Here is a 16,775-nt window from a genome sequence, read left to right on the forward strand (position 1 = left end):
TAGATGTTAACCTTGTGATCAGGAAGAAAAGGCCAAAGCCATTATTTAGAATGCATATCATTCTTGTTTTTAAATAGGATTTTAAATCAGATCTTTCATCCCACTCTTCTGAAGCAGAAGCAGCATATACTGTTTTATAAAAGAATTGCTCAGCATCCAGGCTTCAGGAAAGAAGAAATCTTCCAGCTGTTCCTCCAGAGCTTATGTACAAATTTAATCCAACTGTGGATGGACTAAAAGTTCAGGGCTTCTAGTCCATTCAGCTTTCTGAAATGCATTGCTGTTGTTTAAAATATTGTGCCATCAATGTGTGCAGAGCACAAGCGGACGAGTTTCTGTCCAGATGAGTGTAATCTACAATTTGATGGGGGGAAACCATGTAGGAGTAAACAGGGAAAGTAAGTGATCATTTCAGTGGGCAGAATGGTAGCAGTTATCTTGTTCAAATAGATAAAGTCATTGATAGTTAAGTTGTGAGAAGTTTATATCCTGTGTTACATAGTTCAAATAAATTGTCTTATTGCTTTCAGGAAGAAACTCTGAGGAAGAGAAAACTCCCGGTTGTTAGCTCAGTAGTCAAAGTGAAACGGTTCAGTAATGATGGGGAGGAGGAAGAGGAAGAGGAAGACTATGGGTTACGACTAGGAAGCATCTCCAGCAGTGTCTCGGTGCCTGCAAAACCTGAGAGAAGGTACATTTTTAAAAAGACAAACATTCCTCATTTTGAATTCCCAGTGTGACTTTTGTAAAATGCCAAAGAAAGTGAGCATTGTGTGTGTGTGTATTCTGAATTCCTGAAAAGTAATTGTTCTCTTGCTTGTGGGTGTTGCAGAGGTGAGTTAGGAAGACTGAATCAGTTTAGATATATCTAAACTGTCTGGATGCAGGCCAATTACACCATGATAGAAGTTATCACAATAGGAGAATCAATCAAATATGTGGTTTGGGTTGCCACAATATTACTGGATGATTCGATGCATGACTTTTACAATATTATTACAATGCTTTGGTCTTATGGAGGAGAAGCTGTCTCAAGCATCATATTCAAGGAAACAGGAACAAGTAGGAGTTCCACTTTATTACTGCTGGGTGATCAAATGGGAAGGAAAATTCCCATGCTTAGCAGAAACTGGTGGAAGATGATGGTGAAAGTGGTAGAGGACACCTGGGTGATTATTATGTAATTTAGCAGTTTTTTTACTAGTCTCTTACTAATAAAACTGAAAAATTCGAAAAGCAGCAGGATGGATTATAAAGCAATATTTATTTGGGGCAATAAAGAAAATTATAAATCGTAACCAAATTTCTATAAATTGAACAGCTAAACAATTATAGACAATTTATCCAAAATTTTCCTGACTTATACTGAAAGAGAGAGAGAGAAAAAAATCATAATAACAGCTTGATATAATTTGGCTGATTTGTTGGGCTACCTTTCATATGAACAGGAATGGAGAAAGCAATAGATGAGTGGTCCTCCAAGTACAGAATGGAGTGAGGGTGGTGGCAGCTGATGAGAAAAAATTACTGTCTGGGCACTTCCATGGTTTCCAGCCAGACTACTGGAAATGAAAAATCACAGTATCTCACAGTTACATGTGAATAGATAAATATATACAATATCAATGATAATTTTCTTGCTTTCCCTTTTTTATGTTTGAATCTATCCAGGCCTTCACTGCCACCTTCCAAGCAGGCCAATAAGAACTTAATATTGAAAGCTATCTCTGAAGCTCAGGAATCAGTCACAAAGACAACTAATTATGCTACAGGTAAATTAGTATAGCTTGGCAGAGATGCATGATTTTTAAGATCATTCCAGCAAGCAAGCCCTAATTAATATTTGTGGTTGGAGGCAGAAACTGCAACCTAAATTGTACCTTCTGAACAAGTTTAGTTCTAGCAGAAGTCCATATGTTACAGAAAAGAATAGACATAATCTTTTCTACCTGTATATAAGTTCACTATGCCATGTGGATTGGAGCTGACTTGCTGACATTTCCTTTCCCTTAGGATTCCTGAAAACTAGTTGTTTGGGAGGGCTAGGAATTGCTAACAGAATCTTCAGCACCCTTGGCAAACTACAATTTCCCAGATTCTTTGAGGGCAGCTATCATTGTTAACATGGTGGAACTCCATGCTTGGTTTAAAGCAGATTTGTACTTAAAACGTTTGGACATTTTAAATACTGGTACTTCCTCTTCTAGCCAACAGTTCTCAAAGTTGCTTGTAGTTCTTTGAGCTATTGTACTATTTGTCTGTTGTTTATTTATTTGAAGAAGCATTATGTCCCATTCTATGCCAAAAATGCTAAAGACAATAAGGCTTCCAGAGCCTCTCACATGATAAGCCATATTATGGATTGTAAATCACTTTGGGTCCTTATTGGGATAAAGGTGGGATATCAATAAAATAATTATTATAATTTATGTTAACATTTACATTTTTTTAAAGAGAGGAATTCTTTTATTCCTTGGAATAAAGAGATGCACTAGCAACTCTGATTTTAATCCTCTGTCAATATTTTTCATATTAAGAGTTTGTTTGATTTTTAAATGTTAGGATGTGATTTTCTAGTAATATTTAAAATGTCTTATTTGAAGAAGATCACAAACTCCAGGATAGGTTATAAAAAGTAGGAACTTTTGTTTTTGAGCAGAGCCAATTTCATTTGTGGAATCTGGACTTTTACTTTTAGAAGACAAGAGGCAGATGACACAAAGCACATTCAGTTTTAATTTCTCTCACTTGGAATTAGGAGGATGTTGCAAGTAAGAGATAATTTTCCTATTGTAACTGTTCATTCTTGACCACATTTTTCAGAGGTCAGTTTCAGTGAACTCTTAGTTTAAGCAGTGCTAAATGTGCCTAAGATTGCACTGATATTATTTCTCTAACCTTTGAAGAATATCCAGACATCAGTTCAGGCTTTCTGCAATAAAACTAATGCTAATTTGGCCTATTTCAGTAGGATTTTTTGAAGACTTCAGTTATGTTTGTTATAAAGTATAGAGGTATGTTGTTCCTTGCATAAGACACTTAATGGTTTGTTTTACCTGATAAAAAAGTCCCACCAAAGCAGACAGTTCCTGTGGCTCCCAGAACCCGGATCTCTCATGAGGAAGCCCTCTTGGAAGCAATTCATGGCCAGGGCCGTGCACCTAGAGTGACCTCCCAGATGCTAGAAGAAGAGCCAAGGGAACAAGTGTTGGGGAAAATTCCAGGTAATGCTGAATATGAGGTTTTATTTCCAAGCAGAAAATAATCCTCTTCTGCTCCATGATAGTTTGTGCCTAATTGATTAGTCTGCTTTTTGGTAGGTGTGTGGAATTCTATTAAGAAGGTTTCCCAACCTATTTGTTCTCTGTGAAGCTGAAAGCACAATCCCTCATGCCATCCAGGTTGGGCAGGATCTCAGAATCTTTGATCCTTACATATTCTTTCTCCTTTTCCCATGCGCAGAAAGAAATGCCTGATCTATATTTATTGATTTGAATACAGTATCTCATAAATGCACACATACAATGCATGCATGGAAGAAGTTGGGGATTTGCCTCCTAAGAATAATCTGAAACTGATAGAGAGACCTACCTTGCCAAAATAGAAGCCCTTGTTAAGGAAAGAGCTGAAGGAAGATACTGCAATACTTGTCCCATAACCCAAACTGAACAGGGAGTAATGTTTATTATCCATATTTGTTTTAGGAACCCAGCAAAGGCAGCTCTTTTCTCGTCTACAGAGTGAACCAGGCTTTGAAGAGACCTTAGAGAAGGCCCAAGGTTAGCTTTCTTTAAAAAAGTCTTTATATGTCCATCTGTTAATGGCACCTAAATTCCTCCTTTATTTTGCTAATGAGAAACCTAGAAATGATTTCTGCTACAACATCTATTGCTACCTGGTTCAGCACTACTAAAGCACAATCAATCAAAAGTAACAGACTTTTCAATATGCTAATCTGCCTGATATTGAAACTGTCATTTTCATTAAGCCACACTTGTTTGAGGTGCCAGCACATTGTGGAGAAATAATTTTGAAGAAAGTTAGTGTGACTGTGAAGTCTAAAGACCTGCAACAACCATTTTATTTGTCTTTGTATCTTAAAAGCCTTCTTCGCTCATTCGGCACTTCTCCTGAGCAAATTCCATTTACATTAATGGGATCAAGAGGACAAGCCCTTGCACTACTACCAGTTATTACAAGAACTAGCACAGGAAAAAAAATCCTTTCAGCATACAGTATATAAGAAACATTAGTTCTGATGGTAATGCAGAACCCATCTTGGCTTAAGCCATGAGGTTTAGATAACTTTCTAGATAAATTGGTAGTGTCAAAGGCAGCTCTTACTGTGGTCATGCAGAGGTGTTCTGGGATTCCTCGCCCAGAATCCTGTTCTCCTTACTACCTCTTTCCAAACCAGTATTACTCTTGTCACAACTTATCCCAACTGAGGCATAACAGATAAGAGCTGTGTGTTTTCCCCATGGTTGTCATTGCTACTTGCTCAGCAGCTTGCTGGACTTTTCTGAGGGCAGAAAAGAGCATATGGCAATCCTAGTACATTGCAAGCCTCCCAGCTGCTTCGACAACTTTTACTCTTGCTGCTGAAGAAAGTTTGCCACTTAGATGCTCACTTGGACAAACTCTGTAGCTGCTTTTATCTTCATTATATAACCTCATCCTTGTTACTGTATTTGGTGCCATCAATTTTAACATGCCTACTGTTTTCTGTGGTTTAGATTATTATGACTTGGAATCCATGATCCACACAGATACCAGATCATTTATCCTGAAAAAACCCAAACTGTCTGAAGAGGTCATGGTGTCTCAGAACACAGAAGTGGGAAACAGGACCACAGATGTCTTGCAGGCCATTTCAGGGCGGCTTATACAGACACGGTAAAATTCCATTCCCTTAAAATGTCTTTGCTTCACTGTAAATACAAGGTCAGTACCAAAGTGACCTTAGAGACTGAAATGTTTTTCCTTTTTCTTGAATAAATAAAGTGGTTCGTGCATTTGTTCATATTCAAATATGATAAGAAACTCTGTCAGCATTGTTTTTTGTGGGTTTTTTGGGCTATGTGGCCATGTTCTAGCAGAGTTTCTTCCTGACATTTCGCCAGCATCTGTGGCTGGCATCTTCAGAGAATGCTTTGCCTGGAAAAAATTGAGTGTATATATACTGTGTGAGCCTGGGAATGCAGGAGTGATTTGCATATGTATTGTTCTGTGCTGATGGCTGGCCTCAGGCTGGGAGGCTAATGCAAACGAGGATTAATGTCTGCTAATTGGTGATCATTATCTGCTGGGAAAGCCCCTGACTCTGAATGGTTTCCCATTTGCATCTGCTGAGTCCTTATTTTGCCATTCCTCAGGACTGGTAGCCAAATTTTGTTCACTTTAAGGGTTTCAAGGAACACGAGAGACACTGCAGACTGGGCCAGCCAGAAAAATCAGCAGTAGCAGAACATGCCATAAACCATCCTGGGCATAAAATACTGTTTGAAAACACTGAAGTTCTGGACCATGCCAACCACTACCATGTCAGGATGCACAGGGAAGCCATTGAAATCCACAAACACCTGGACAATTTCAACTGGAAAGAAGAAACCCTTAAAGTGAACAAAATTTGACTACCAGTCCTGAGGAATGGCAAAATAAGGACTCAATAAATGCAAATGGGAAACCATTCAGAGTCAGGGGCTTTCCTAGCAGATAATGATCACCAATTAGCAGACATTAATCCTCGTTTGCATTAGCCTCCCAGCCTGAGGCCAGCCATCAGCACAGAACAATACACATGCAAATCACTCCTGCATTCCCAGGCTCACACAGTATATATACACCCAATTTTTTCCAGGCAAAGCATTCTCTGAAGATGCCAGCCACAAATGCTGGCGAAACATCAGGAAGAAACTCTGCTAGAACATGGCCACATGGCCCAAAAATCCACAAAAAACTATGGATGCCAGCCATGAAAGCCTTCGACTTTACTCTGTCAGCATTGCTCTTTTGTATTCTGTACTTTATTCTAATGAAATTAAAGACTCCTTTAAGCCCAAAATACCATTCACAGAAGATATGTTGGTCAGGTGGCTAGTCCCTGTCCCTGTGCTGAATGCAAATAAATGGTTTCAGTCATTCCCAATGCCGGAATGAAGATGGCTTCCCTTCCTGCAGAGGAGGTTAGCTAGATGAAGTTCTGCAAAACATCAGTCTTCAACTGAGGAGGCCTTTCCAGTACAATGATTCATGCAGAGGCATGGACATCTTTACACCTTCTAAAAACAAATAATTTTGAAGTATGTTGTCCATTTTAACTTGGTTCAGTGTCTCTTCCATTTGAACTCAGGAAAAAGTTACATTTCAGCTATTAGAAATTTGAAAGGAAGGAATATAGGTCTCTGAATTGCTTTATAAATTTTCAAAACAATGCCCAGTCTTTTGTAAATGACAGCATTCTATTGACTGTGTAGGGCTGTTGACATTAATTTCCTTTTCTTTGTTCGCCTCACTGATTCAATTGCATTGATACTTCTTCTGTGTTACCTTATCTTGCAGAGAGCAGCTTGGCCAAGGAGAGAAGCCTGCCAGTCCCAAGTTCATTGTCACCTTGGATGGAGTCCCCAGCCCTCCAGGGTACTTGTCAGACCAAGAGGAGGAGGAACAAAGTCTCATGGAAGGAGTCAGGCCTCTTCCCTCCAGATCAACAGCCAGCAAGGGATTAAGAAGTCTTCGTGCACAGCAGATGCACATTATATCCAGACAGCTGGAGACTGCTGATGGTAACAATCTCCAAGTTCCTCCTGTTCGCTTGGTGGCAGAGTACCTTTATCTGCATTACTTTCTTTAGGCCTCTCAGACTAATCACAAGGCAGGAAGACAGTGACTGAACCCCAGCCCAAAGTCTCTGGGTGACTTCCTTCTGACTCATCCTTCTAAAGAAGGAAGAACACAATTTTGACCGATTAATGCAATTGACAAAAAAGAAGAATTCCAGATGGATGTATCATATTTAGCTGTGAGGCAATGTGTATATTTTGATCAGTGGCAATCAAATTGGATTCTTGGAGCCCCTCTCTCCATTTCTTAGACACTTGTTAGACGTTGGAGCAACAATAACATCTAAGACAGAGGTAGCAGTCATGCACCTGTGGCCTCACCAAATGATTTTTTGCAGTCCTTGGGCCAGGCAAGGCTGGAGAAAGTGGTCTCAGACCACTAGAATCTGCCTGCTCCTGTAGAAAGTTACCTATTTAGAAGCAAATTGAGCCAAACTCAATTTCAGATAGGTTCTTGAGGGCCCCATTCCAGGTTGGGTGGAACTAAAGCTAAAGACTAAATGACTCTTAAGTAGCAGAACTAGTGTTTGTACTGAAAAAAGCAGTGAAAGGTTATTTAATAGGAGGAGGGGTTTCTGCTTCAAAATGTCTTTGGCTAGCTTTGGAGGAAGGTTTTTTTTTTTTTTTTTAAGCTGTTTGGGAAATGAAATAAGAGAATTATGAGGAACTATGTGCCTAAAACCCCCATGGCATCATGTACAGTTCTGCCAACTGCAACCATTATGTGATCTATTGTAGCTCTTCACTAATATTTTTCACTGCTCTCTTTGAGAGTGGGGGAAGTGGCTTCAGCATGTGGAAACAACCCTCATAATTTACTAGATTGAATTCAGATTGGATGCCTAATCATGCCTTATGGTTTCTCTCTACAGTAGAGATGGAAGAGGTGGGTGCCCTACACAAAGCAGAAAAAGTACTTGAGCGTTGCAAGTACTGGCCTGCCTGCAAAAATGGAGATGAGTGTGCCTTCCATCATCCCACACTGCCATGCAAGTGAGTGGTACAAAGCTTCATGATTCACCTTGATTTAATTTGTCATCCTGGTTTTCAGATAGCAATAGCAGCAATAGCAAGTACTGTATTTTCTGGCGTATAAGACTACTTTTTAACCCAGGAAAATCTTTTCAAAAGTCGGGGGTTGTCTTATACGCCGGGTGTCATCTTATAGGGCTGAAACTTCTGAGCTGGACTGGAGAATCTGCGGTCGCCGCGTATGGTGGGGGGATCTCACAAATGGCCGCAGCCGCATCCCCTCCGTATGTGGCGACTGTATGAAAGCAGCAAGGACGGCACTGTACAAGTACGGTAGAAGAAAATCTTGGAGACAGGGAGGGCTGGGCAGGCAGGGAGAGCTGACCAATCCAAGCAGGCTTTGTATACAACAAGTTTTCCTGCTAAGTACCTGCATGTCATAAGCATTTGAATTAAAATTACCATATTGAAATAAAATCTGATGTCTTTTTTAAATTTTCATTTGGTGTGCATTGGAAGAGGGGTAGTCTTATACAGCAAGTATATCCCAAACTCTATATTTTAACTGGAAAAGTTGGGGGTCGTCTTATACACTCAGTCGTGTTATACGCTGGAAAATACGGTACATTTATTTACTGCTTATCAGTGAAATAGCACTCCCTAAGAGGTTTACAATGTGTAAGCCAATTGCCCCTAACAAGCTGCATACTCAGTTTACCAACCTCTGAAAAGATGGAGTGCTGAGTGGACCTAGGAGCCCTCCAGGATCGAACTTACAATGTTGTGGTTCCAGGACTGGTTTTTACCCACTGTCCTACCAGGGCTCCTTTGGACAGTAATTAGGATTGGGTGCAATAGGAAATAGCCCCTTCCTCTGCATCAGAGTTGAGGAAATGCCTCTGTTGAAGGTATAGGAAGCTTGTGGGCCATATCTAACTCTTGGCTTCTCTTCCTGTCCATAGAGCCAGGAGCAACAGCCATATCTCTCTGCTGCTCAACTCTGTGGTGAGAAAAAGGCTCATGTTCCAGAGGTGCTGGCAACAGCGCCAGGGAAAAGATTATTCTGAGAATCACTATACATAAGGAGAATATGAAACAGAGTTTAAATCCACCCCCACTCACCCTCCAGTCCTCATGCTGCCTAGAAAATGACAGCTTGGATATAGCAATGCTAGTGAGGATAACTTCACATAAGAAAGGCCTTGAGACCCATATTGACTTATGCTATGCACAATTTTTGCATTCAGTGGATTTTTATAAAGGAAAAGACACCATCATTTGGCAGGCAGAACTTTGTTTTTGTTTTTTGGGGGGGGCATAATACTGCTTTTCATGTGTGCCTCTTGAACTTTATTTCTTCATTATGTGAACATTGGGAGAATTTGAAACAAAAATAGAATTTTAAGAAAATTGAAATTGGAATCTTGTCTTCCTTCAGAGTTTTCATCTGAGAACCCAAATATCTTAATGTGTAGAGTTGTAGTCAGCACTAGAATGGTTTTCTAAAAGTAGGCATCATTTTGAAAGTGTCGACATTCTAACAATTTGTGTTAATCTGCTTTCTGAATTTCAGAGTCTTTCCGAACTGCAAGTTTGCTGATAAGTGCTTGTTCATCCATCCAAACTGTAAATATGATGCCAAGTGCACCAAGCCAGACTGCCCTTATACTCATGCCAGTAGGCGGACCCCACTGCCATCTCCTAAACCAGGTGAAAGTTTCTTACTGTTTGAGGTTTGATGGAAGCTTGCTATACTAGTGGTAGCAGAATTAATCTGGTGAAACCTGCAAGAAGACAATTGTGGCTGCTACTCATGGTGACAATATGGAATGGCTGAGTTAGGGACTTTGCCACTACATACTAGTTGTTTTGGCATTTCCTTAGAGGCATTTGCTAAATGTGAGAAATGGGATGCTACATGGGCTTTTGATTTGATTTAATCTGGTAGCACTCTTCTTACCCTCTTCCTGCCCCTCTTAGCTAAGTTTTATTATCAGTAGGACAGTTACTGGTAAAGATCTAGATATACAGAAACAGGCCAGCTGGCTGATACAGTGGTTCAAAATTAGACAATACAAGCATTCTGTCAAATTGGCCACTACCTAAAAACAAATGTAGGAGGACAAACCCATTGTGTGATTCACAGTGCAAAAATACACAGTGTTCTTCAACAGCCCTAACCTTCTCCTCTCTCCAGAAAAGATAAAATAAACCATATGTGACCAGCAACTCAACTAACCTATTATTATTATTATCATCATCATCATCATCATCATCATCATCATCATCATCATCATCATCTTGCCCTTTCCTCAAAACTGAGACTTAGAGTGGCTTACAAGATTAAAAACCGTACAATTAAAAGCATAGAAAAGTATTACATTAAATCGAATTAAATTATTACAATATTAAAACTCCCTCTCCTGAAACTGTCATTAGTCCTTGATCAGCAAGAAAATGAGTCAGGTCTGCCCTCTCCAATTCCCTTAGTCTCATTTGAAAATGATTGGGTACTTTTAAATCTTATACACCTATGCAAACCTATGCACACTTAAGGAAAACCTCAAGGGATAGTCATGTTGCAACTAATTGTTGTTTACATTTTTTGTATACTTTGTGATGTTTGGGTTGCAACGATACATGATGCTAACTTATAAGGTGCTTGGTGTATAAGATTTAAAAATACCCAGTCATTTTCAAATGAGACTAAGGGAAGAGGAGAAGGCAAACTAGTCCCATAGACCTGACTCATTTTCTTGCTGATCAAGGGCTGATGACAGCTTTAGGAAAGGGAGTGGATAATGAGAAAACTTTCCTCCATTTACTCATACTGTAATGGAGCTGGTGTCATAAACCCCCAGGGAGCATTGCTTCTGCTTCTACTTAATGTTATGCCTTGGCACTTCCATGTCCTCTTTGATGGTTCTACCTGTCCAGAGGCAGGAGTCATGTGATCCATCTAGAACTTTCCTGTTGACTCTGCCTCCTCACACTAGTTTTTAATTTCTGCCTCCACCATGGCCTCCAACTCTTTTCTTAGTTCGTTTCTATCTCTAATCTAACTTTAAACTCTTTTTCATGTATTGCTATCCTACACTTCACCTATTTCTTTTACTTCAACCTAGATACCTTCTCAAAATTTGCCTTTCATTCACTTACTCTGGAATTTAACCAAAGCTGCAGAAACACTTATGTGTTTCAATTAGCTATTGTTTCTTTCTGAAGCAAAACAAACTTTGGTTTTGAATGACTGTTTTAATATAATTTATGACATATTATGACATCTGTACTCAGCCTTTCTTACATTGTGAAGTTAACAGCAGAGTGGATAAGGTTTCCTCGTTATCTTCCTCCAGATGCTGACCTGTTTCAGACCTTCATAGGCTCAGCAACAGAACTGCTTCAGATGCTTTCAAATATGGTTTCTTACCATCAAATACAGTCGGCCTGTCCCATATGCGGACTTGAGGTCATGCGGGTGGGAAGCCATGGGGCTTGAGCATGAGTGGAATTTGCTTTACACAGGGTGTGTTTGTGTCTGGAATGGATCCCTGATGTAAAGCAAGGGTCAACTGTATTAGGAAATGCATTAGACAGGAGCTGGAACTGCAACTATGCTTTTTTGCAATAGATGTGATTATTTAATTAGACATTCACTTTTCTGTTGCACATGGATGATTCATTTACCCCCTCTTACTAATTGGTTTCACAGCACCACCACCAGTACCACAAGCATCTTCTACCAGCCAGCTTTGCCGATTTTTTCCTGCTTGCAAGAAAATGGAATGCCCTTTCTACCATCCTAAAGTAAGTACTGCATTTTTAATTCTTCTGCAGAAGCTTTGTGAAAATAGGATAGAGTCCTAAATATTTGATACAAATGTTAGAAATGTAATTTTTGTCCCAAGAAATTTAAACTCTATCCTGTCCTTCTAAATAATTGCTTTTAATGGCCAGGATTGCGTTGGTGACATATGGAGATCTAAGTGGGAGTTATGTCCATGTATGTTGTTTTTGGGAGTCTTACAGAAAGAGGCACATAGCACGTCTTTTTGCAGGGCTCCTCTCCAAGCACACAATAACAACTGGGCTGTTGCTAGGTGAAGCTTCATTTTCCTGGTCGTTTGGCTGCAGAGCACAAATTGTCTGTGGAACACTAAGGGAGGAAGGAGGGGCCTTGCTTGGTGCTCAAGAGAAGTTGGAATGAATCCATGTTTACACCATGGCCAGTAAGTGGCAAGGGAAAACTGGTAGCCCCTTGACTGTTGTACTCTGGAGGATGCAGCCAGGCAGAGGCTACATCCTCTAAATACCTTAATGGAGACTTATGCTTTTCAGCATGATATATGATCTCAACCAAATTTCTGGTCTTGAAAAGTAGATAACATTTTAGCCATAAATATAGTATACCACCTCCAGGAAGATGAAAAGCAAGAAAGAACTGAGTGGATGATGGCACAAGAAAAGGGAAGGAGGGGTGTTACACTCAGGATAGAGATGTAGTCTTGTGATGCACCTGAGACAAATAGAGTCTGCAGATACAACAGTTAGACAAGAAAAAAGTGGGGGTTGGGCAAACAGAAAAGAGTGAACTTGATCTGGAATGTTTAGTCAAAGATAGGAAGAAAGAAAGGCATAAGGGAGGTTTGCCTGGTGCTTAGATATCAAGCTAACAGTATGATCATATAGAGCCATAGAATCAGGAGGCACTGCAAGGTTCATTTAGTGCCATACAGGAATACAAAACTAAAACATTTCCAAAAGACAGCCATCCACCCTCTGTTTAAAAACCTTCACTGAAGGAGAAATCACCTGGCTGCCCCTCCTGGTGGTCCATTCTGCTATAGAAAAGCTCTTACCACCAGGAAGTTCCTTCTGATGTTTAGGTGAGAGGGCATCAACACTGGCAAAATTAAGTGGCTTCGCCCCATTTCAAGCCTCAGCTGTGTAGACGACACACAAGGTTGAAAGGGAGTGAAACCAGGAGGAAGCTGCACTCTGCAGTGAAAAAACAGAGCAAAAGAAAAAGGCTTTATACTCCACTCAAACATGGAAACTGTGCGTTATCTCACGAGTATATAAACAGCATGACATGAATGTTGGAAAGCCCAGTAAGTAGTCCAGAGCATGTACCCAGTGAGTTGCAGCTGCTGGCACCATTGGATGCCATACAGTTTTTGTTGGTCCAGCATGCAGGCGCATGTGTGGCCAGCTGAACAGTTGACCAATCACACCATTGATCCATCACACATCCCATGAAGAGAAATTATGACAAACACAGCAGGTTGCCAGTAATACAGTGGATGTAATTAAAACATACACAAACCAGACAGTCCAACGGGGGCATGACGGGAAGGGGGCATGTATGGGGGCCTCCATGATTGTGTCTTGCCAATGTGTCACAAGGCGCACTGATGCACTGTACGGGTGGTGTAGTGCTTATGCAACTGTGTTTCCAGTCACATGGTATGTCTAGTGAGATAGCAGCTGGGTGGGAAGAGGGGGTAATTGGCAGTAGCAGGTGCTGTGTTTGTGCAATGGTGTGCATGCATGGAGGGAGGTGGGGGAAAAATAATTGAGCGGCACGTGCTTGACGTTGCATGGTGTGGATTGCCCATGGGTGTTCAGCCCGCCTTGAGAGCAGACCATGTGGACAGCAGGGTTCCACCCAATTTGGGAAATCCTAGGATTGACCTGGTTTTTCCTTTCCATCTTTGTTGAGCCCCATGGAGTGCTGTTTCTTGCATTATAAATACATTGGTTCCTGACCTAGTCTCTGGAGCATCCCTTCAGATATTTAAATACAGTCACCCCTCATTATTTGCGGACTTACCACCTGCAGATTCAACCATCTGCCGATGGCAAGTCCGTATTGTCCCCAATGGCGGCACATGCACATGACCACACCGTCATTTGGGGCAAGTTTCGTTGTCTCTAATGACGGTGCAACCTCATGCACACAGTGTCACTGGGGACAACAGGGGCTGCCCCTTATGGTACCGCAGCCATGTGCATGCGTCATCATTGAAGTCCCATTGAGCATCCGCAGATTTTGGTATCTGTGTGTGTGTGAGGGGGTCTGGAATGGATCCCTTGCAGATCCTGAGGGCCTACTTGTATGGCTGTCAGATCACTTCTCAACTTTCTCTTTTCCAGGCTAAACATACTTTGTTCCCTAAGCCATAACTCACAAAACTTACACCATCTTGGTTGCTGCCCCTGGATTATTTCCAGTTTGTCAATCTCCTTCTTGAACTGTGATGGGTAGAATTGAAACCATGCATTCAACCAGTTGCAAAAGTAACCCAAAATGCTTATCTGCATTCATTTTGATAACAATTAGCAAAAGCTAATTTCTGGAAGAAGAAAATACATTAACCTTTAAAATGATATTAGAATTTAAAAGCCAAAGAGTTAGCTTGGATGTGTCCATAGAAAGCCAGATCAGGAAGATAACTGAAGATTTACCAGATTGTAACCCAGACACTAATAATGCGATTACTTAAATCAGTGGTTCCCAACCTTCCTAATGCCACCACCCTTTAATACAGTTCCTCATGTTATGGTGACCATGAAATTATTTTTGTTGCTACTTCATAACTGTAATTAAATAGGTGTTTTCCAATGGTCTTAGGCGACCCCCATGAAAGGATCATTCGACCCACAGGTTGGGAACCACTGACTTAAATGGCCATTCTTAAAAAGCAGTTTTCAGTCTTTATATACCTTATTTTATATATCAAGCCTCTGCCACCTTGTGGTCTGTTTTTGTATTGTCCAGTGGATTTTCTTTTCAGGCAAATACACTTGCCTTTTAACATTTGATGTGATGACTATACTTTTTAAGTTCAGCATTCTGGTACTTCCAGTCTAACCATCTTGTGTTAAATTCTGGGAATCTCAATTCTTTATGTTAAGGGTGAGAATCATATGAGCCTCCAGATATTGTTGGACTGCAGCTCCAAAAATTCCATACCATTGGCTGTACTGGCTGTGAGTGCTGGAAGTTTCAGTCCGATAATACCTGAAGAGCTATATAATTTCATCCATACTATTATACTTATTCATGCCTTGAGATCTGAAGCATCATTTGGTGATTTACATGTGTAAATGGAGCACCAGTGGAATTACAGACAAGTTTTCATTTTATCTCAGATATAGAGCTTTTCTAACTGAGTCAGTGCAGTCAGGTAAAAGATAAAGATAGTTTTTTTAAATTGACTTAGGAGTTAAACAACAAAAGAAGCAGAAATCTAAACTGTGTTCAGATGACCCAAATTATGTATGTGGAAAATCTCATAAAAACATTTTATACTAATAAGACAAATATACAAGAAGCAGGTATTGCATGGATTGCATTGAACTCTCCTGAATTAGTCCTTAATAAACTCCTGTATTTTATCATTTTAGCATTGTAGGTTTAACACCCAGTGTACCAGAGTAGACTGCACATTTTACCATCCTGCCGTTTCTGTACCACCACGTCATGCCTTGAAATGGACTCGAACCCAAACTAGGTAATGATTATTCTTATTCTTTTGAATCTGACATACTAATCAAACAAGTGAGGTTTTAACTGTTTCACAAAAATACCAGTAATATGTGTGTGTATGAAGTGTTCTTTCTTGCAGTGTTTTCAGAGGTGTGTGTGTGTGTGTGCGCGCACGCCTTCAAATTGCCTATTGACTTATGGTAACCCCATGAATTTCATAGGGTATTTTTTAAAGCAAGGAATTCTCAGAGGTAGTTTTTCTCTAAATTCTGAAGTGTTTGGGGACTGGTGAGTTTTAGCCAGAAGATAAGTCCTACGTATAGGGAGACAACATCTGCTAATTTTCTCTCTCTGTTTTTTTCCAGTGAATAATTTACACATTTATGATAGAAGAATACTGACCGATGGAATAAGATGCTGTAAAGGTTTTCACATATACCAGGCCTTTGAATATATATTGTTTCTGAAATGAAGTTGATTGGATACTTGAAATATTATAATTTTCAAAACTTGTATATTTAATAACTGGTTTTACATATTTTTTACTGTAAAATAAGTCTGTAGGGAAGAAGATTTGCTTTAACCTTAAATAAAAAAACATGTCCAAGCAAGGATTTATCCTGTCTATGTTGGATTATTGTCTTTTTTCCCCCTTTGCATGCACCTTTACAATGTCCATTGTACACGGCCCATCATTTTCCACTAGAAAAGATTTTTTGTACTACAAAGTTATATTATCTTGGGAAAACCATTCTTAATTAGTACAGCAGGAGTCGGATATGTCTTTTCCATTTGTTTATTTTTTTATTTTTATTGATTGATTATATTCTTCCTTTCTCTTGGGGTTGAGATGCAAAGCAACTTCCGATGAGCTTTAAAAATATTGTAATAAAAAGGAATTAAATTATAAAAGTTAACATATTAATGAAATTAATTATATGATCACTAGTCCCAGCTTCTGCCAACCTAGTAGTTCAAGAGCATGCGAATGCAAGTAGATAGGTAGGTAGGTAGATACCACTTCAGTGGGAAGGTAAGTAGCATTCTCTGCAATCATGCTGGCTACATGATTATAGAGTAGTCTCTGACAGTGCTGGCTTAGTAACGGATATAAGCACTGCCCCTATGGTCAGACATGACTCAACAACCTTATCAACGGGGAATACCTTTACCTTTTACCTAAAATAGTAAAACTTCAGCACATTCATTAAAATCTCTGATTGCAAGAGGGAGCTTATGTTGAAAGCCAATCTGAATAGAAAGGACTTTGTCTCCCAGTGAAAGGACAGCAAAATTGGGGGTAACCTAACCTCCCTTGGGAGTTCCATTATCTCAGAATGGCCATTGAGAAGACTCTCCTGTCTGCTTTAAATATATATCTGAAGGTGGTAGAACTGTGACTCTCCAGCAAATCTTAAAGCCAGATAGGAATATGTAAGAGAATATTGTCTTTCAAATATCTTGGACCC

General features: G+C 39.9%; 1 protein-coding gene across 3 annotated transcripts in view; it reads left to right on the plus strand.

Moving 5' to 3' along the window:
• ZC3H14 (zinc finger CCCH-type containing 14) overlaps positions 1-15,929 on the plus strand; it is a 36,101-nt gene extending 20,172 nt beyond the window's left edge. For 2 of the 3 annotated variants that reach the window (XM_042437893.1, XM_042437910.1), the window contains 11 exons: positions 531-691; positions 1,672-1,772; positions 3,069-3,224; positions 3,705-3,779; positions 4,737-4,896; positions 6,562-6,785; positions 7,715-7,835; positions 9,388-9,524; positions 11,527-11,621; positions 15,225-15,331; positions 15,672-15,929. In XM_042437893.1, coding sequence (XP_042293827.1) covers positions 531-691; positions 1,672-1,772; positions 3,069-3,224; positions 3,705-3,779; positions 4,737-4,896; positions 6,562-6,785; positions 7,715-7,835; positions 9,388-9,524; positions 11,527-11,621; positions 15,225-15,331; positions 15,672-15,678 — 1,344 coding nt within the window. In that variant the 3' untranslated portion in view covers positions 15,679-15,929. The remainder of the gene's footprint in view (positions 1-530; positions 692-1,671; positions 1,773-3,068; positions 3,225-3,704; positions 3,780-4,736; positions 4,897-6,561; positions 6,786-7,714; positions 7,836-9,387; positions 9,525-11,526; positions 11,622-15,224; positions 15,332-15,671) is intronic. The other variant, XM_042437903.1, reaches the window with a different exon arrangement.
• Positions 15,930-16,775: the final 846 nt, after the last annotated feature.

The sequence above is a fragment of the Sceloporus undulatus genome, chromosome 1 (genome assembly GCF_019175285.1).
Source record: "Sceloporus undulatus isolate JIND9_A2432 ecotype Alabama chromosome 1, SceUnd_v1.1, whole genome shotgun sequence".
In the NCBI taxonomy this organism is placed as follows: domain Eukaryota; kingdom Metazoa; phylum Chordata; class Lepidosauria; order Squamata; family Phrynosomatidae; genus Sceloporus; species Sceloporus undulatus.